This window comes from Corapipo altera, unplaced genomic scaffold (assembly GCF_003945725.1).
Source record: "Corapipo altera isolate COAL_440 unplaced genomic scaffold, ASM394572v1 326, whole genome shotgun sequence".
Taxonomy (NCBI): domain Eukaryota; kingdom Metazoa; phylum Chordata; class Aves; order Passeriformes; family Pipridae; genus Corapipo; species Corapipo altera.
The window spans coordinates 345123-364855 of record NW_020884945.1 but is presented as its reverse complement, the minus strand read 5'-3'; the positions used below and the strand labels follow the sequence as shown (position 1 = coordinate 364855).

Here is a 19733-nt window from a genome sequence, read left to right as displayed (position 1 = left end):
TCCTGCACTCTCCTTCCCAGTCCCTCTCTAGTCTGAGAGACTGCAGGAGAAGCTGGGGCAGGACTGGAGTCCGTGCCCTGAGCTGGGAGCAGAGCATCCTGCATTTCAGCCCGGAGAAGGAAATCCCTTTCAGTGCCGATGGAGGAATGTGGAGCCCCTCTTTGTGCGATGCCCTTTGGGATCAAAGCTGTCCTTGCCCTCCTGGTGTGCCCCACTCTCTGGCATGTCACCCTATGCTAGTCATGGCTTAGGCCTGGCAATGGGCGTGGAGAACCTGGGTGCCCTTGAGGGAAATGGGTGTGCAAAAACCATCATTGTCCCAGTCCCGTGAACAGTGGGACCCAAAAAGGCCAGAGCTAAACATAGGAGACCTACTTTTCCAGCTGCCACAGTCAGCAGCAGGGCTGGATGCCTGCTCCCAGCTGATCACCTCAAACCACCACGTGGCTCCCAGATCTGGGGCTTTAGGGAGCTCGTCGTGGCTTGCACGTGAGATGTGTGCTGGTTGTGGATGAGAAGCAAAGAATTGATGGCCGTGGAGCAGCAGGGCTGGTGTGGGGCAGCCCTGCTCACGGCCATTGCTGGCCTCGGGGCTGCTTTGAGCGCTGAGTGGCAGCTCTGGTGAGGCTGGAGGGGCCACGGGCCAGGCGGCACAGCCAAAGGGCAGAAGGAGCCTGGAGAAGCCAGCGACCTGCACCCACGGCCACCTTCAGTGCCGTCGGGGACGGGCAGGACCGACGGACCCGGGGCAGAGCCATGGGGGGCTGGAAGTGGGGAAGGGGTGCCAGCCCTGGGCGTCGTGTCCTTCCCTCTGTGCCCACGGGATGGCAGCAGCCTCCCGCGGTCCTGCGGGCACCCGCCCACTGAGCCCGGCGTGGGGCTCAGCTCCGCCCGGGGCGCAGCCCAGGGAGCGGTGAGGGCAGCGGGAGGAGCCCCCTCCCCAGCTCACGGGGGCCGTTCTCCAGCCGAAGGGATGGAAGAAGAGAAAGCTCAGCACCCTTCTGCTTCCGCGGATCCTGGTAACAGTGGGGTCACCAAGGACCCCCTCACCACTGGTGGGGTCATCCCGGGATGCCCTCGCCAGCAGGGAGGCTCACCAGGGACCCCCTCACCAGGGACCCCCTCACCAGCCCCCTGCCAGGCTGTTCCCACCGCACACAGGGCAGACGGATAAGGCTCATTTCCCTTCCCTCCTTCATCGCCCACTGGAAGGGGTGAGGAAGCACCGCATCAACGGCCCTCACCGTGCCAGTGCACAGAGGGGGGGGACATTCCTGTGACAGCCTGTGGGCGGTCCCTTCTTCAGGAATTCACCTGTTTTCAACATCACCCCAGGGCTGACAGTTCCCCCCGCCCACACCTGGATCCCCGCTAGTGCCAACTCCACTGGGAACCGGACTCTGCCCCTCCCCAGGACCGATGGGCTGGCATGGCACGGAAAGCACTGCCTGAGGTCGCCGTGGCCACTCTCCCAGCTGTGGATCCGTGGTGGCCGCTGTCTCGTGCCTCCCCTGGTTACTATCCTGGAAACCGCTTCATCCTCATGTGATGCATCTTCCTCCTTCTCGCCAAATAGGGAACAGGAATGTTTATTGGACACTTCCGTCACTCCTTCAGTGGGAGCAGCTACCCCGTTAAAATCCCTGGCGGGCACAGCGCTGCCGCCAGGACCCCCGCTGTCCTGGTGCTCTGGCGTCTTTGCCCTGCCGGATTTTGACCTGGTTTATCTCTCCCTATCAATCCCGTGGCCTTCAGACACGCTGCCATCCTCCGATTGCTGCTTCTTGCACCTTTTTACACCAACCCTTCTGTAACCTCTCCATACAGAACCTCCCTCTGCCCCCACGTCCCCCTGCCCATGGTGGGCTCCCCCAGCCTGCCTGCTCCCCACCTCGGCAGCTCTGATCCCTCGGACCCTTTCCCACCAGCTCTCGGTTGTTTTTCTCTCCGAAGGGTGAGGGATTACCGTGCTGGCCCGCGGGGTTCATGACCGGCAGCAGTGGCAGCCCAGCACCACGGCCGCCCTCTCATCCCATCTCTTACGTGTGCTCCGGAGCCGGGACCTCGTCACGCTCCCGTTCCTCACCCTGAGGGTCCCGGCCCGGCCGTCCCCACCTCTCTGCGATGTTGTCCCATGTCCCAGCTCCATCAGGGCAGCACAGTGTGCCCCAGCTGCTCTTTGCCAGCCCATCAGTGCGGGTCACTGGTGGCAAAAACGCTCCCCCTGCAGTGTCAGGGAAGCCACTTTCCCCCCTTTCAGAAATCCCCTTTTCCCTTCGCATATCCCTGAAGCCCCGCATCTGCCGGCGAGTCCCAACGTGCCCCACATCCACGGCCCCCGGGCTCCGTGCGCTCCACCCACGCCAGGTTTGCCTCCGAGCGAGGAGGCTCCTAGACGTTCTCAGCAGTGGGACCGGGTCCCTCCTGGCTTTCTCCCCATTCTGGGGCCTTTCATCCCCTTTTTCCCCCTTTCCTGCCGCGGCTCCGATGCTTCGGCGACTGATGCCGCGGGCAGCTCCAGCCTCCTGAGCCCCCCCGCTCAGCCCCCCCGGTAAGCACAGAGAGGGGAGGGGGTCCCCACCGAGAAGGGGGGCACTGTGTCCCTTTGTCACCCCCCTGTCACTCCTTGCCAACTTCTCCCGGACCCACGCGTGGGGTGGGTGCGCGGCGCTGCCGGGGGCGGTGGGCGAGCGGCACTGTGGCGGAGCGGGGCGGAGCGGGGCCGGGCCGGGCGGAGCGGGGCCGGGATGGAGGGAGGAGGAGCGGGGCCGGGGCGGGGAGGAGCGAAGCGGAGGCGGGCGGGGCTGGAGCGGGGCCGGGGCGGGCGGGGACCGAGCGCGGCGCTCGGCACCGGGCGCGTCCTGCAGCCGCTCGCCCTCCGCGGCCCCGGGAGCGGCCCCGGCGGCGCCGCCGTGGCCAGGCGCGGGCACACCCGGGATGTCCTCGTCGCCCGCGGAGGAGTGCCGGTCGCCCGTGGGGCTGGACTGCTGCAGCTGCTGCCTGGACCTGGCCAACCGGAGCGGGCTGGAGGAGGGGGCAGGCGGCGAGAACAACAACCCGGGCAGCCCCACCGTGAGCAGCTTCCGGCAGCTGCGGGAGCAGCTGGTCCGGCAGAACCTCAACACCGACAAGCTGAGCTCCATCATGCGCCAGGACTCGCTGGAGCCCGTCGTGCGGGACCCCTGCTACCTCTTCAACCAGGGCATCTGCAACAGGAACATCGACCAGACCCTGCTCTCCATCCTCCTCCTCTTCCACAGGTGGGTGTCACCGCCGGGGGCCGGGGGGCTGCCAAGGACTGGGAGCGCCGGAGCTGACAGCAGGCTCGGAGCTGTCAGCAGTGTGGGGCAAGACGTGGGGCCTGCAGCCCCCCCGGGCTGGCAACTGACGGGGACTTGTGGGCCCCCGGGGCTGGATGGGGTGGCAGCGCCGGTGGGGTCTGCGTGGGGAGAGGCAGGAGCAGCCGCGCGTGGCACGGAGCCTGTGGGTGGTGCTAGCCCATCCCTGGGTGCGGGTCTGGGTGGCTCTGCTCCACCGTGCCCCTCTCGTGGTGCCCCGTGTGTGCTGGGCAGTGACAACAGCTCCCAGCTGTGTGTCTTGGCCGCTGGACTCTGTGCTCGTCTCCCTGGCTACCTCTGTCCACACAGACAGTGCCTGCAGGGGCATGGATAGTGTCCAGCGACAGATGGGCATCGGCCCCATTCTGCGTGGAGCGGGTGGCAGGTTCCTTGGGAAGCAGTTGTGCTGCCTCGAAAGCCACCTTGAGTGTCAATGAGACCCTGGGTAGGGAGTCTGCAACTCCCAGTGCCAGGTCTTGCCCTTTCGGCAGCTTCCCTGGCTCTTCCCAGAGTAAATAAAGTGGAGATAGATTTGGCCTGGGTGGTATTTCTCGTCCCTGGAAAGTGCCTCTGCCCTGACCGAGCTGCCCTCACTGGACTCCAGGCTGTTCTGGGTGGGCTACCTGTGCCCACACAGCAGGAACTGCTCGGGGCTGCTCCCGTACACTCCCTGGGGGGCTGAGGAGGCAGTACTGGGGTACTGGCACCCAGTAGGTGTACAGGCCACCCTGCTCCCCTGCTCTAGCAGCGAGGGCAGAGGAGACTGAACAGGTAGTCCCAGGGGCTGCCACTCCACAGGGTCCTCAGCCCTGACAAGGTGGACCCCAGGGGCAAGGAGCAGACAGAGCTGTCTGAGGTCCTGCACTGGTGCTGTGTGGGGCTGGCCCCGGTGTCCAGCAGCAGGGAGGGCTGGTGACACCCTTTGCGGGAGCAGCCTGTGCTGGGGCTCGCAGGTCTGGGTCTTCCCAGCTTGGCCTGGGAGAGACGAGCTGGGCCGGCGGTGCCGAAGCTGCCTGTGGCTTCAGCAGGTGGGACACATTACCCACCCCCAGGGCTGAGGGGAGCTATGGCCTATCAGTGCATCGCGGGCAGGTGTCTGCATGGCTGGCAGGGCAGGCAGCGGCTCTGGCACTCGCTGCTCCGCTGGAGAGGAGGAGTAGCTCGCAGGGGGGGCGCGGCAGCACCCACGCGTTCACAGACACCTCGCCATCCCCTTCCCTCCCTGCACGCACATGCACCCGTGGGCGCGCTCCCGTGGGCCGTGCACGGGCGGGCGAGCCGCCCCTCGTCCCCTCGCCCGGCGCGGGAGGCGGGTGGGCTCACACGTGGCCGCCCCACGCGTGCGAGCCGCCCCGGCGCACGCCCGCCTCCTCGCCCAGCCAAGCGTCTGACGCCGGGAGGCTGCTGCCTCGAGCCGGCCTTGGCGACGTTCTTCCTGCACTTACATAACGCCGAGCTGCCGCTCAGGTGGGAAAGGAGGAGCTGGGACACCCGCCAAGGCACCGGTACCCGTGCAGCCAGCGAACCTACCCAGCTGGGAGGGGACGGGAGCGAGAGGTTCCCCTGCTCCCTGGGGAGGCTGCAGCCAGTTGGCACCACAGGTGAAGGGGGGGAAGCGAGACACTGTCCCCAGTGTGGGCTGCCAGGGCTGGGGTCGGAGCCAAGCACCCGGGCTGCTCGGTGGGGCAGGCAGTGCCCATGGGTACAGCAGGCTGCTTTTGAACTTGTCGCTGCTGGAGCAGGACCCAAGAGCTCTTGGTTAGCATCTGGTGAGCTCCTGTTGTGGTAGGGAGATAGTAGAGGTGCCAGGGGATCACGATTTCTCCCTGTCTGTGCCCCTCAGTGCTCGTTGCTGCCTGTCCTCCATGCCCTGGTGTGTGTTGTGTCCCGAGAGGCTCCGGGCATTCCCTTTTGTGACACCCCTGTGCCGTGGTGTGGCGCAAAGCCGTGTCCCTCCATCACACTTGATGTCCAAGCACCTTGGTCTGGAGGTTGCCTGGGTGATCCCCTGTCCCCCTCAGGTGTCACAGCGTGGGGGAGCTGGGTGCACGGCCCCGGGCATTGGAGCCAGGTGTGCCCACACCTGTGTTTGCGGTTGTTTTGCTCCAACCTGAACTTTCTCCTCCTGGGGAATGAGCCAAGACACCCAAGAGGAGATAGCATATACAGCAGAGAATTGTGGGTGCCAGAGGAACACCTCGATAACAGGCCTGATAAGGGTACCCTGCTGCTGGCACCAGGGAACCCAAACCAGTTAGTGCCCCTTGTTGTGGCTGATGTGCTCCAATGACACAGGGGGAGGTGGAAGTTGTGTGGATGCACACACTCGTGCATGGCCAACATCCAGCACGGCACGGGAGCACCAAACTGCTGCGCTCGGGGTTGAGTCTGGTTCTGGTGCTGGCTGGAAACAGCTCTGTCAGGGTCAAGTCAGTGCTGGGCATCTCAAACAACTCATATTCAGCACGTCTGACCTGTCTCCGGGGGTTTCCCCAGCTGGGTGGTCTCTGCTAGGCTCTCCGTGCCCCTTTGCTCACAGCAGGGGTGTTTGCAGGGATGCACAAGGCACGGATGCTCTGAACCAATTGCCTCCAGGGCTGACACTCCTGCAGGAAGCCTTCCTGCTCCAGGAGTGCATGGGATCCTGTGCCCAAAGGGCTTCTCCCCACTGTGCCCTCACACAGGGCATCACAAACTGCTCTCCAGGGAGATCTTGGGAGTGCCAAGGGGCCAAGCTCACATGGAAGCATCAGGTAGAAGGAGGGCAGCTGCCACCATCCTGGCTGGGCACACCTTCTCCCCGTAGATGCCAGCACAGTGGGCAAAAAGGTCTTTGCAGTCCCTCTGCAGTGTTACCCCAGCTCATCCCAGAGCCAGGCATGAGCCTGACCAAGTGTGGGTCAGGAAGTGCAGCCCTGTGACCGTGTGACACCTTTCCCCAGGGCAGGGGGTGAGGGCAGCCGTGGCGTGGGAGGAGGTTGGTGCTGCGGGAGGAGCAGCACCCCGGGTGCGTGCTGGCACCTGATCGAAGCAGGACCCCGCCTGGCTCTGGGTGGGGAGAGGAGGTACGTGCCAGCCTGCTCGCCCACATCGGCCAGCCGTGCCAGCACTCCTTCCAGCCTCTCCTGGGCAACACCTGGCAGCCTGGCCAGCCTGTGTCCATCCTGCTCCGGGCAGTGAGGGGATGCCTCTGCACAGCAGACAATCTCTGAGCACTGCCTGACCTGCTGCTCCACCGAACAGGTTGGGCAATGACCCACCCTTTGGTCTGAGCCATGAAAAGTGCTGGGGTCCACCTTCCCCTGGGCCAGAGCAAGTCAAGGAAGTCACAGGGAGGCAAGGAGGCCTCAAGTGTGATGAATTTGGGCGGGAGAAGCAGGGCAGCTCTGCCTTTCCTGCTGTAATGTCAGGCTGGTGACAGCGGTACCAGGGTAGTATTTGTGTCACAGCACCACTTGTTCCTGTCCATCGAGTGTCCCTTTGTGGCAGCAATGCAGGAGGAGAGGAGCCAGGGCAGGAGGAGAGAAGCCAGGGCCTAAAGGGCATCCCGGGGTGGCAGGGCCAAGGCATGCATTCCAGCCGGCTGAGTGGGCTGGAGCAACAAGGACACATTGATGGGGAGAGGGGCCACAAGTGAGCGTGAGAGAGGTGTGGGTGTGAGACCAAGCTGTCCTGCTCTCCCTGCTTTGGCCCCGGGACGGCTCTGCCAGGGAGGGGGCTGGGAGGGCCCCCTTGCCCACCAAGATCATGCATCAGGGTTTGCTTGCTTTGCTCCCAAAGGACAGAGCTGCACGTGGCCTGTCCCGTGGCCTGCAGTGTGGTTTGCCAGCCCTGCTCACTGCTGAGGTGCCAGGGAGATTTCGTTTCAGTGGCAGGAGTAGCTTGTACTGCTGGGAGGTGCTGACCTTGGTGTGCCCAAATCTTCCCACCACCAGGAAGATGCCAGGCAGGCAGTCAGCTGAGCCCACCTTGGTCTCCATCATGGGCATCTTGATACCCTGGGATGCCCACCCCATGACCCAGCAGACTTCAGAGCAATGTCCCCACAGGTCAGGTTTACAGGGCTATGATATAGCTTGGCAGGGGCTAGTGGCAGAACACGCCACACCTTCCTGCCTGTCCCTTCCTGCTCCTGCAAGACCCAGCTCCCTCCAGACTCCCAACATTCCCTGGAGCTCAGGAGAGCCCTGCTTAGCCCCTCCAGCCTTTTGGGACGGAACCATTTGCCCACGATCACAAGGCTATGGCCAAGGGGGCTGGCACAGCTGAGCTAGAGTCTGGTGATGCCAATGTCAGCTGCTCAGCAGCTCATCACCTCAGTCCCCTCAGGATGCTCCAGCACTGCCCGTCTACCAGGGCAGATGCCTGGCTCCCCACAGGCAGGGGTAGGTGTCCCAAGGTCGGGCAGGGATGACAGCATGGCCCTATGGGGAAAAGGCTGGACAGAATTTATTTCCAGCTGTGAACTTTAAAGATGTGGAAGAGGTTGGAGCTGGAGCAGGTTGCAGGGGCCTGCCCTGGTCTCAGCATCATGCCAATTCCCTCCAGCATCAAACTTTCCCTTCCTGGTGAGACATGGCCTGATCCTGGATGGTCTCTGCTGGGATTATTGCCACCTCCCTGGCCACTGCCCAGCACGAGGAAGGTTAAAGCCAACCTTGTGCTTTGGGGGAGCACCGTGACCTGCGTGGGACCAAGGGGCTCGGGATGCTTGTCATCAGAGCTTGGCAGCTGTGTGTGTGCCCAGGGGATGTGACTGTCCATGTGCTGTAAGGGGACTGCCAAGGGGAGCAGGGGTCCGGGTTGGATCCTGCCCTTGGGAAGGACTGAGACCCTGTTGGTACATGGCAGAGAATCACAGAATTATTTAGGGTGGAAAAGACCTCTGAGATCATCAAGTCCAGCCTTACCCCAAGGCATGTGTAGGGGGGAGAGAGCTGGAGAGGCGATAGAGGCTGCAACCCATCCCGAGGGCAATACTTTGCAAATGAGCTCTGAGTTATATTTATCCAGGTGATGTACATGGCTGGCTTTGGAACAGGAGATCATCATCCTCTGTCTGTGCCCTGAGTTATATATAAATATATATTTGAGGGGGCTTTTGGTGCAGAATGACTCCAGTGACAGAGCAGAAGCCCTGGGCTTGCCAGACTCCAGGATCAGGCTGGGGTCCAGTCCTCACCACCCCCTACCTGTGATTCCCTTGGGATGGCAGCACGTGACTGATGCCTTGGGGCAGGACAAGACATCCTTATGGCCTCAATGGTGATCCCCCTGTGACACAGAGGGGGACTGCTCCACCGGTTTGGAGGCAGGGCACAGTCTCAGGTTGTCCTCAAAGGTTGGCATAAGCCAGGTGAGGGCTGGCTACTGAGGCCAGCACACGGAGAGCCACGGCAGTGCTGTAGGTACATGTCCCGCCAGCAGCTGATTGTCTTTCACGTTGTTATTGTTCTGAAATGTCAGCAAGGGCAGGGTTTCAGTGAAGGTCCCTGATTCGAAATGCCCGGGATTCCTTGCAAAGGCCAGGCGGGGTATTAATAACCGGCTCTGCTGAAGCTGCGCCGCCCTGCATGTCCTTGCCTGACCTCCTGCGGGTGCTGGCTCACGCACTGGCTGAGTGCGGCTCCTCTCCTCTCCAACCCCCACCAGATCGGGTCTGTCTGGGCTTTGCACCCCCAGCGGGGTCCAGCCACCCCCTGGGCGTTGTGGGGCTGCTGGGATTCCCCCCAGGCATCCTCATGGAGCCAAGCAGGAGAGCGCCAGGTTCTGGCACCTGGGAAAGGGGCTGGCAAAGGGCTCGGGGGGGGGGGGGGTGTTCTGTAAATAGGGTTTATTCTGGGCTGGAAGAGCAGATTTGGGTAGCATGGGGTGCGCCACACTGCTCTCACAGCTCCCCAGCCTCCATGCTCATTACATAACGAGCTGCCTCCCAATTAGCGAGCGGGCACTCCCGCACCGCAGGGCAGCCACTGCCAGCGCCCAGCGGGGCTCCAGAGCGCCCGCTCCTGCCTGCAAAGGGGCCCAGGATTGCTTTTGGAGGATGCCAGAGGCCCTGCCTTGGGGTTCCTCTCTCGGGCTGGGGATCCCTGCAAAGCTGAGTGAGGGGCTGAGGGAGGCAGAGCCCAGGCTGGCAGCCCCCTGCCCACCTGCTCTGGGGTTCAAGGGCACTGCGTGGCCCCTCGTGCTGCAGGGTGTCCCTTCATCTTCACGGCCACCCCAGTTCCCTGAAACTGGACCAGAAAAGGGGAGGCAGTATCTGGGGATGATCCAGCCGGCACTGTCCAGGTTGACACAGTAAGCTTTGAAATGAGGACAGTTCGGAGTTCAGAGCCATGGCTGGCAGGAGCCCCAGGGCAGGGCACGGGCTAACGGGGAGGCGATAACAGCGAGTTCAGTGACAGGACTCCACCCTGGGCCTGCGTGGGTGTGAAGCACTTTGCTCTGCGGACAGATTTGTGGATTAAAGCTCTGCAGAGGGTTCAGCCTGCCATCCTCCCTGGGGCTGGGCATCCCCTCCCACGGGAGAAGGTGGCTGTGCTCCCCCCACTGCCAGGCACAATGCATGGGGAACGCCACGGGGTTTTCACTGGGCTGTGCCATACCTGGCTACCTTGCCTCTGCATTCAGTGGCTATGGGACCCTTTGGGGGGTGTGCAAGGGTGCCCCATGGCCCTTGGCAGGGTGCCCACCAGGGCAGCCCACACTGGGCTGGCAGCACTGTGGGGCTAGTGTTGACAAACACCACCAAGGTGGGATGTTGTGCCACATGGTCTAGGGCTGCTACCAACTAGATCAGCCCTTTTATCTCTTTCTCTCCTACCTCAGCATGTTATGGGGAAGCCATGGCTTTGGGGCCTTCCTACAGCATGGTGAGGAGGGCTTGGTTCTGAGCTGGGTCCTCTCTGACCTCCCCTCCTCACACTGGTGCTGGGGGGCAGCTGCTACCACGGGGCATGGGAGGAAGAAGAGGGTCTGGTGGCAAAGTTAGAGAAAGAAAAATTGCAGCTCTCAGCAGGCCGGCTCTGGGGTGTGCACTCGCACGCAAGAAAAAACAGAACTGGGAGTACAGCCAAGTACCTTTATCAGAGGAAACAGGCAGCCCCACAGCTGGACACAGGAGCCTGCCAGGGCTCCATCCACCACCCCACGCCACCTCCAGCCTGACAGGTTGGAGGAGTCTCCACAGCACAACCCCTGCCCGCTGCCTGGCACAGGGGGTCACCCGTGTCCCCTGCCCAAAGCCACAGAGCTTGCTGTGCCTCCATTGGGGGTGAAGGGAGGTTCCTTGTCAGCCTTCCCCAAGGACAGGTTCCCCGTCAGCCTTCCCTCACTGAAACCCTCCTCAGGTTTCCCCAACACGGCAGAGGCCGCTGCCTCTGTGCAGCTCTTCCCACGTGACTCTGGTGTCCCCCGGGCTGGGACTGGGGCCAGGTAAGGCCAGCAGCACCAGCTCTGCAGGCAGGGGCTTGCAGCCTTGCCTGGGCACTTAGAGGTGTGCCCAGGAGGGGTTGCCCACTGCTCTGGAGCAGCACATGCCCCAAGTTGGGGGATTTATGAGCTCTCTAAGGCTCTGGTGGGCATGACCTGGGTCCCCATGTCACAGGGCTCCTAGCTGTGTGGGGCTTCCATGTGTCCCACACAACCCCTGGAAGGCACCAGCTGAGCCAGGGGTAGTGCTAGGCCTCAGTGAGCAGCTCAGTCAGGGCGTGTTCAGGAAGAGGAAACCAAGAGCTGGACAACTGCTTTGGCAATGCTAGCCTCTTAGCCCTGGGGACTGACACAGCAGCCCCACGCCAGTGCCACAGGGCAAGCAGGCACAGTTTGGGATGCTGGGGCTGGAGCAGCATTCCCATACCATTGCCACAGGGCAGGCAATTCCAATTCAGGATTCTGGCACTGACACAGCAGATGACCCAGCTGCCTGCTTGCCTGTTGGCAGCCCCTGGCATTACCCTTCCCTTCCCAGCACCAGGATAGGGCTGCTGGGCAAGACCAGGAGCTTCTCAGCCCTGTCCCATGCCCAGCCCTTCCTACCATGGGCTCCCACAGTCTCCAGCCATCACTGGTGTCCCTGGCCACCCCTCCCTCCATTCCTGCAGGGCATGGCTGGCCCTGGTGCTGGCATACTCACTCCCTTGGCCACCACCAACATAGCTGCAGGATTTTGGGCTTTGACAGGCAGAGTTTCCTTAGCGTGTTTGTAAGCAGTGGTTTTTCCTCTCCCACTCCACTCTGACCCTTGGAGCGGGAGATCTGGCTCTGCAGAGCAGCCTGGGCAACCTTGGCTCTGTGCCTTTCTCAGTTTGCTCTCCAGTGTCTCCGAGGCCAGGCTATAAACATTTCCCACGCCTCGGACCCTCTGATGGGCCTTCCTCCCATTGAGCTGAGTCCTTGGGAGAGAGCAAGCCAGGAACGCTGCCATGGAGCTGTGAGCACAGCCTGTAGCAGGGGGAGAGAGCTGAGGCTGGGGAGCCAGGGCTGCTCCTGCAGCCCCAACAATCCTGCCAGGGCAGGAGCATCCTTTGGTGTGTGGCACTGCAGTGCCTGGCTTGGGTCCCACGCACGGGCTCAGCACAAACAGCACATCTTGTCCCCAGGGCCACGACCCACAACACTATGCAAGTGTGGAGTGCCAGGCAGTGAGAGATGATCCCCTCATCCTGCTCCCTGTCACCCCTTGCTCCAGCCAGGCAGAGCCCCGTGGGGGCTGCAGGCCTCTGCATCTCATTGCTGAGGAGGGGGCTGTCACTAAACGTCACTTGGCAGAGGGGCTGGCATCTCTCAGGCTGGGACACAGGCTGTGTGAGGGCTGAGGGGCTGCTGGCAGCTTCAGGGTGTCCTGCAGGACCACTGCTGGGGTGATAGCACCATTAGCTGGTGTCACCACCTCTCCTCGCTGCTCAGTGACAGCTGCGGGTGGTTTTTTTCCTCAGAGAGCACAACAATTAGTGTCACAATTACTCTGTATCGCGGCTACTGTTGCTGTTCCCAGAATAACCACAGGCACGAGCCGGTCCCAGCCTGACGAACCTCCCATCACTGTGTACGGAGGCAGGAGCTGCTCTGGTGCTGTCTCAGGGATACAGTTCACAGCACTGGCCCTTCTTGCCCAGCCTGCTCCAAGATGCCCATCACTGTGTCCTCTGGTGCCATAGGGTAGCTGCAAGTCCACGGCCCCCTGCTCTTTAGGAAGGGCAAGGGGGTATGTTGCCCACCCTGCTCTGCTTGGAGGACCATGTGTGGATGGTGGGAGAGGAGGTGGCTGCCAGCAGCCTGGCAAGGCCTTCAGCCAGGGCTGGGGGGGGGGGCTAGGGCCCCATGTAGGACGCTGCTGCTGTGGGGGCACTGGGGTGGCTCAGAGGGGCTCCCTGGGGACAGCTGGCACAAAGCAGGGTCCAGCAGAGCTGGGAGCTCATGCTCCCGGTGTGGAGATGCCAGCAGGGCTGCCGGTGTCCCCCGTGGGCTGGGTGTGCCCCCCTGCTGCAGAGGGGCCCGCGGAGCTGCCTCGCGCCGCGCCGCCGACACGGGGTGTGCGGGCAGGGCTGTGCGTCAGCCGTGAGTCAGGGCAGCGTGTGCGGGGGGTGCTGGCGCTGCACGTGCACCCACACGCGCGGAGCGGCAGCGTGTTTGCCGGGCGTGCCTGCAAAGTGCTTGCCATAGGGTCACAGGGGCTCTGGGGTTGGAAAAGACCCCCAAGGTCATCGACTCCAGGTGCTAAACTAACGCGTGGGCACACGCGTGCAAGCAGCGTGCACGAGCGCACACGTGTGTGTGCAGAGCGTGACCCCGTGTGCGGGGTGTGTGCCCACGTGGGCTGGCAGACACACATGTGCATGTAAGGGGTGTGGGCGTGCTGTGTGTGCAGGGGGTGTGTGTGCACATGCGTGTGCAGGAATGTAAGGGCTGCAAGATGTGCCATGGTTGTGTGTGCCCAGTGACATGTCCAGGAGCCCCGTCCCCCAAGTGGGAGTGCTGTGGGCACAGGGCTGCAGTCCCCTACCCAGCCAGCCCCTGCCCTGGCCACAGGCTGCCTAAGGATCCCTCATTCATTGAGTGTGGGGAAGGAGACTGCTGCTTCTCCACCCCTCCAGAGCATCCCTCCCTGCAGTCTCATGGAGGCGGACAGCATCCTGCCAAGCCTTGGAGCAGGGAACCCACACCCTGAGCAGTGATGGCTGTGGCCAGGGCTGGATGGAAAGATCCCAGGGGGTCTGCAGGGAAGTCAGTTACACAGTCCTGTTTATTTTTGCAGTAGTCCCACTCCATGGGAAAAATATTGGAGGTGGCAGAACTGAAGCGATCTTAGCCCAAAGCACTTTCCAGCTTCACTCCAGCAGCTGCAGAAATTGCTGGGTTTTCCCCAGTCCTTGGTACCTGAGTGCTGCATCAGGAAGGGACCAGACAGGAACCGGGACCTCCAAGCTGTGGGACATGGGCCACCGGCAGAGCCCTTAGTCTCTACTAATGATTTAGGGCTTCCTTTGGGAAGGAGGCTGGGCAGGACTCGGGGGGGGGGGGAGCTTTAGTACAGGAGGTGGGAAAACAGGCACAGCTGTCAGGGCTTGGGGCAGGCTGGGGTCTGCCCATCCCATCTCCCTGCTGCTGCCACCTCTGCAGGAGACAGCAGCACAACTGGTGATGTGCCCAATCGTGGGAAAAAGTGCCTCTCCCCATCTCTCCTGTCCTCTTTGCAGTGAGAGTGGCACCCTCCCTGAGCTGCAGTGGGAAACTGAGTCAAAGGACCCCTGGTGTGGGTGGTCTGGACTTGTCCCAGTAAGGGGACAGTTGTGTCCTAGAGGCTGCTACCCAGCCCACCACCAGTCACTCTTGCGACAGGCGCACACAGTGCCCTTTCATCTGCCCATGGAGGGGGGCACCGCGCGGCTCGGGGTGGCACACTGGCCACCGGCCCTGAAAGGGCCAATTGAGCGCAGCTGAGGTCATCCCCCAGCATGTTTACCCCGTGCCCGCAGCCCCTGGATGCGGCCGGCACCCAGGCTGTCTCTGCCATCGCGAGCTGGGGGGACACGGCCACAGGCAGAGCCGGCATCGCTGCGGGGGAGCAGAGGGGCTGCAGCGGGGCCGTGGGGCAGCATGGCCTTCCAGCCACCATACTCCCCGAGCCTCTTCAGAAGGAGGGATTGGTGAGTAGGGTCTGGTGCGGGCAGGGGGGGTACACACGTCAGCCCGGTGGCGCAGGGGACAGAACCCTGCCTGCTCTCTGCAGTGCCAGCCCCGCGCTCAGCCCTTGCCCAGCAGCTTTGCGTGGGCTGGGCTGGTGCCAGCACAGGGGGATATGCATCATCTCCCCCACGGGTCCCAGACGGGCCCACTGGGGAGACAATGCTTTCTCACATCCCCACATCAAACCCGTGTGTGCCGGGGCAGCCGGGCGTGCCTGGCTGCGGTTTGCGGGCAGCACAGCATCTCATGCAGGGTGCCTGTGCCCTCTGCCCCGCGGGACCCCACGGCCCTCGCCCTGCCCTGGGAGGTCGGTGCGATTTGCAGAGAGCTGCCTGGCCAGGTCTGGCTCTCGGCAGCAGCAGTAGTGCACTGTGCCTCAGTTTTCCTTTCTGATGGGGAAATACCACCTCGTTCCCCCTCCCCACCTGAGGAAGGGGCCTGGCAGCACAACTGTCAGTCAGCACTCCTTGGTCTCTCCCAACAGCCAGCTGCCAGGTACCTTCAGGATCCCCTGGATCAGGGCCTTCGGGGTCCTCTGCAGCATTCCTGGGGTGCACATGTGCCGTGAATGAGTGTTTTAAGGTCGCTTAAAGTGCCCTGCCAGCTCTAACATTTTCTTGGATGCTGCGCCGTGCATGAGCTCTGCCACGGGGTCTGTTCAGCATCAGCTCTGCCACGGCCTTCAGGGGATGAAACGCGGGGGTCGGGGGCAGTGGGCGGCCACTGAGCAAAGTCCCCCCAGGCCCAGGCCCAGAGGGCAGAGATAAGCGGGGAGCCGAGCGCCAGGAGGGGGGCAGCCCCCGGGTGGGCAGTGCCACTCCATTTCCCGGGATGCTGAGGGCTTTTTAGGGGCCCTGCCTCCACCCCACGGAGGAGATCCGCTTGCTCTATGTGCAGGTCGCTGTGGAGGACCCGGCGTGACCCCGGGGCTTGCACACGCGTGTGCACACGGAGGGACGCCACTGCACACAGGCAGCGCACCCCCGGCCCTGGCCGTGCACCCCGGCACCCCCCGCCTGTGCCCCCCCGGACCCAGCCCCTGCAGTGCCCCCCGTGCCCGCGGGGGGGCCCCCCCGTCCGGTCCCTCCGCCGCCCGGTGCGGGGTTATGCAAGGGCGGGCGGGGCCGCCGCGGCCGAGGGCGGGTTCGGCACCCGGGGGGGGTTCTGTGCCCCGGGGCTGGCCGGCACCCCGCGGTCGTTGTTCTGCACCCTGGCGGTGTTGTTGTTCTGTACCTCGGGGCTGCTCTGCAACCCGGGGTGGGGGGGTGGTGTTCAGTACTCTGGGTTTGTTGTGTGCCCCCATTCCGTTGTCGACCCCGGGTTTTGTCTGCACGCTGTGGTTGTTGTTCTGCACCCTGGGCATGTTCTGTACCCCCAATTTGTTCTGCACCCCGGAGTCGTTGTTCTGCACCCCCGTGGCGGTGGTTTTCTGTACAGCGGGGGTTTGTTCTGCACCCCGGGACTGTTCTGCAACACAAGGAGGGTGTTGTTCAGTACTCCGGGCTTGTTCTGGACCCCTGGTTTGGTCTGCATCCCCCGTTGTTCTGCACCCTGGGCGTGTTCTGCACTCCGAATTTGTTCTGCACCCTGTATTTGTTGTTCTGCACCCCGAATTCGTTCTGTACCCCGGGTTCGTTCTGTACCTGAGTGCTGTTCTGCACTCCTGGGGTGTTGTTCTGCACCCTGGGTTTGTTCTGCACCCCGCAGTTCTGCACGACAGGCACATTCCGTACCCTGGGTTGGTTCTGCACCCCATGTTTGCTCTGCTTGCAGGTTTTGGTTTCCCTTCCTGGGGTTGTTTTTCACGCCCAGTTGTTTTTCTGCTCTTGTTTCTGTTGTTTGTCACTCCAGTTTCTGTTTGTTTGCACCCTCATTTCTATTATGCACCCCGGTTTTTTGTTTTGTTTTGTTTTTCGTATCCCCATTTCTGTTTATCATTCCCGTTTCTATTTTGCACCCCTGTTTCTGTTTTGCACGCCCGTGGCTCCCCTTCCCCTCCTGCCTCCCCTTCGCAGCCGCGGGGCCCCACCACGTGGGACCTGCAGGCTGCACCCCCAAACGCAGAGCGGGTTCACCCCTTCTCCCAGTCCCCCAAGCAGCTGCGTGTGTTCCCCCCCCCCGGGTCCCCCCCCCCCCCCCCCCCCCCCCCGTCCTGGGCGCATGTGGGGAGCACAGGAAGGGGGTGCTGAGGCATGCGGGCTGTGGGGGAACTGTATTAGGGGTACCAGGACTCTGGTTGCATTAGTGTGTGTGTGTGGGGGGGTGCAGATGAGGTGGGGACACCTCGTTGAGGGCGGGGGTCCTGCCCTGGGAGGGTGTGTTGCTGCGCTGGGGTGCAGCTGGAAGGGGCGGAGGGGCGGCAGTGGGGTGCAGAGGTGCAGTAGGGGGGTGGAGATGCAGTACGGGGGGGGCAGGGTGCCGCACCAGGGGTCAACGTGTCGCATCGAGGGGCAGTAGTGGGGGTCAATGTGTCACCTCGGGGGGCAGTACCGAGGCAGCCCCGGGCGCGGCGCTGCGGGGCGGCGGGCGGTCCCGGCCGCGCTGGCCCCTCCCGGCAGGGCGGGCGCCGCCGATATAAGCGGGGGCGGCGAGGGGGGGGCCCGCAGTGCGTTCATCGCCGTCAGTGTGAGTGTGTCCCTGCGCTCGCAGTCATGAGCACCGGCATGTACCAGTCCCCCATGGAGGTGGCTGTCTACCAGCTCCACAACTTCTCCATCTCCTTCTTCTCCTCCCTGCTCGGGGGGGATGTGGTCTCCGTGAAGCTCGACAACAGGTAGGGGCAGCCCCGGTGCCGCCGCGGTGCCCCCGCCGTTCGCCGCAGGGCCCCGGGGGAGGGGGCGTCCCGGTGCCCCGGGGGGGGGGGGGGGCTTCTGCGTACCCTGATCGAGGTCCAGGGGCATTGCTGCTCCCGGAGCGAAGGGCGCGCACGACCGGTGCCTGGATTCCTGGGTTTCCCCGGGGACGGGGCCGTCCCGATGCATTGGCAGGGTGTGATGGGGGGGTGGCTGCGCGGATCCCCGTGGAGAGAGGGGTGCTCGGTGCTAACCCCCGGCTTCTCCGCTTTCTTCCAGCGCTTCCGGAGCCAGCGTGGTGGCCATCGACAACAAGATCGAGCAAGCGATGGTGAGCTGCAGGGCTGCCCCCCCCGCACCTTCCCCCGTCATCCCGCGGGTGCTGTGCCCTAGAGGGAGGCTCCCCGCTCCCGGGTGGGTGCTCTGCCCGAGGCGGAAGGTCCCTCTACCCCCGGGGGTCCTCCCTCCCCAGCCCGCTGCCGGGCAGAGTCGTTCTTTGTCTGTGGCTGGAGCTCATTGGCTCCAGCCGCGCCGCAGTGCGCAGGGAGCGAGGGTGGACATGGAAGGGGACCCTCGGGTTGTGAGGGTGACGGAGTCGGGTTCTCTGGGTAATCGGAAACTGCAGCCCCCCCCCCCCCCCCCCCCCAAACCCCAGGACAGGAGTTGGGGCTGGAGGGCGCCGGTGTATGCAGAGAGACTGGAGGGATGGGGCCTGAGGGAGCTGTGCTGCCTGAGCACCAAGCCCTGGCCAGGATTCCAAGGATAGGGTGGGGAGGGACAGCCTTGGGAAAAGCTTCTGCAGCACTTGGCACTTTTCCCGGTACGTGGTAAAGGGAGGGAGCTATCCCCAGGGCATAACTCTTCAATGATGGTCTCTTCCATGGCCTTTTGCAGGATCTTGTGAAAAATCATCTGATGTATGCAGTGCGGGAGGAGGTGGAGGTCCTGAAAGAGCAAATCAAGGAACTGTTGGAGAAAAACTCCCAGCTGGAGCGTGAGAACAGCCTCCTGAAGACCCTGGCCAGCCCTGAGCAGCTGGAGAAGTTCCAGTCCCGGCTCCCAGTGGAGGTGCTGTGCCCTGAGGAGCAGAGCCCCGGGGTGGCTGCCCCGGCCCAGCACTCCGGGGCCTCTGCGGTGTAAGGTGGCTCTGTCCTTGGGGTGGGCAGAGCCACAGAACTCTTTCTACTTAATCTCCTGCAAAATCGTTTCCGCCTTCATCTCACACGAAGGACTGCCAGACCTGGCGCTGAGCCGTGCCCCCCGGGCAGCCCTGGCCAGCCCGCAGAGCCAGTGGCCGTCTCCTGCATGAGGATGCTCTTCTTCAAGGGAGACGCAGGCAGCTGACCCCCCCTCCCCATCCAACCGCCCGCCGGGTGCCAGGAGGAGATCTGTGGCTGCCCGTCCCGGGCTCTGCTGAAGCCTGGGCACCTTGGCACCCTGGCAGTGCTGGGCAGCCTTTGGCACCACGATGGGAGCCTGCGGTTGGAAGGAGCGCCGGCCGAGCCTCGGGCCACGGCTGCACTCTGCAGGGGGGTGTCTCTTTCTGGCAAAGCCTTACGTTGGAGGGAGACCGACGTTTAGCGAGCGAAGCACATTTGTCCCACGAGCCGCCCAGGAGCCTGCTGGAACCCGACCCAGACTGAGCAGCACCAGAGGTGGCAGCTGCAGCGTAGTGCATGGCTGAACGCACAGCAGTGTGGGGATTACAAGGGAAAAAAAAAAGCTTCTTTTGTTAGTTTGGGCATCTTCTGTAGCTGTATCTATGTATAAACATGCACAAGAGCGGTGCCTCCGAGGCTGTGGGGTGCCCGCTCTGGGCCAGCCTTGCCCATTGGAACAGCTGGGGGATTCAAGCCAGACTGGAATGGTGAGCGGCTGTCACTGGGTGGCCAGCTGCTGCAAGTCGCAGCAAGGAGGGGACAGATTCACCCCTCTTTGGTGTCCCACGTGATGAAGCAGTGTGGCAGCACTGGGAGGATCCGGACTGACCACTGGGCAGAGCCGTGAGCGGGGCTGTGCTCCAGCCTGCTGGGTTGGGAGGAGCTGGCTTGTTTTCTGAGCTCCCCCCTGTACCTGGCCTGCTCTCTGGGAAGAGATGGGACATTGCTTTTGATGTCAGAAGCGGTGACACTGTTGTGTAAATCTAGATAGAAATGGCAATAAACTCTACTTTTTATATATACGTGTGCCCCAAGCTGTGTCTGTGGCTGGGAAGGTGGGGGACAGTGGTGGTGCTGAGGAGGAGTCTGGGGCTTGCTGAGATGGGACTGGTGAGGATACTGGGCTGATGTTGTTCCCCAGCTAGGAAAACCTGGCAGCTCCCCACCTTTGCAAGGGATCAGCCCCCCCAGACAGCCCTGGCTGAGCCAAGATGGGGTTTTGGAGACACGAGCAGGCAGCCCCTTCCCAAGGCTGT

General features: G+C 63.1%; 1 protein-coding gene across 2 annotated transcripts; it reads left to right on the top strand.

The window, feature by feature from the left end:
- The first annotated feature begins 2906 nt into the window (after positions 1 to 2906).
- Positions 2907 to 19499, top strand: TSC22D3 (TSC22 domain family member 3). 2 transcript variants are annotated; one of them, XM_027662311.1, is made up of 3 exons: positions 2907 to 3260; positions 17597 to 17648; positions 18212 to 19499. In XM_027662311.1, exons 1-3 carry the CDS (start codon positions 2938 to 2940, stop codon positions 18455 to 18457), a joined length of 621 nt encoding a protein of 206 aa, XP_027518112.1. In that variant the 5' UTR covers positions 2907 to 2937; the 3' UTR covers positions 18458 to 19499. The 2 variants fall into 2 exon arrangements, with proteins under 2 accessions (XP_027518112.1, XP_027518113.1); XM_027662312.1 differs by lacking the exon at positions 2907 to 3260 and adding an exon at positions 17112 to 17298.
- The last annotated feature ends 234 nt before the right edge of the window (positions 19500 to 19733 follow it).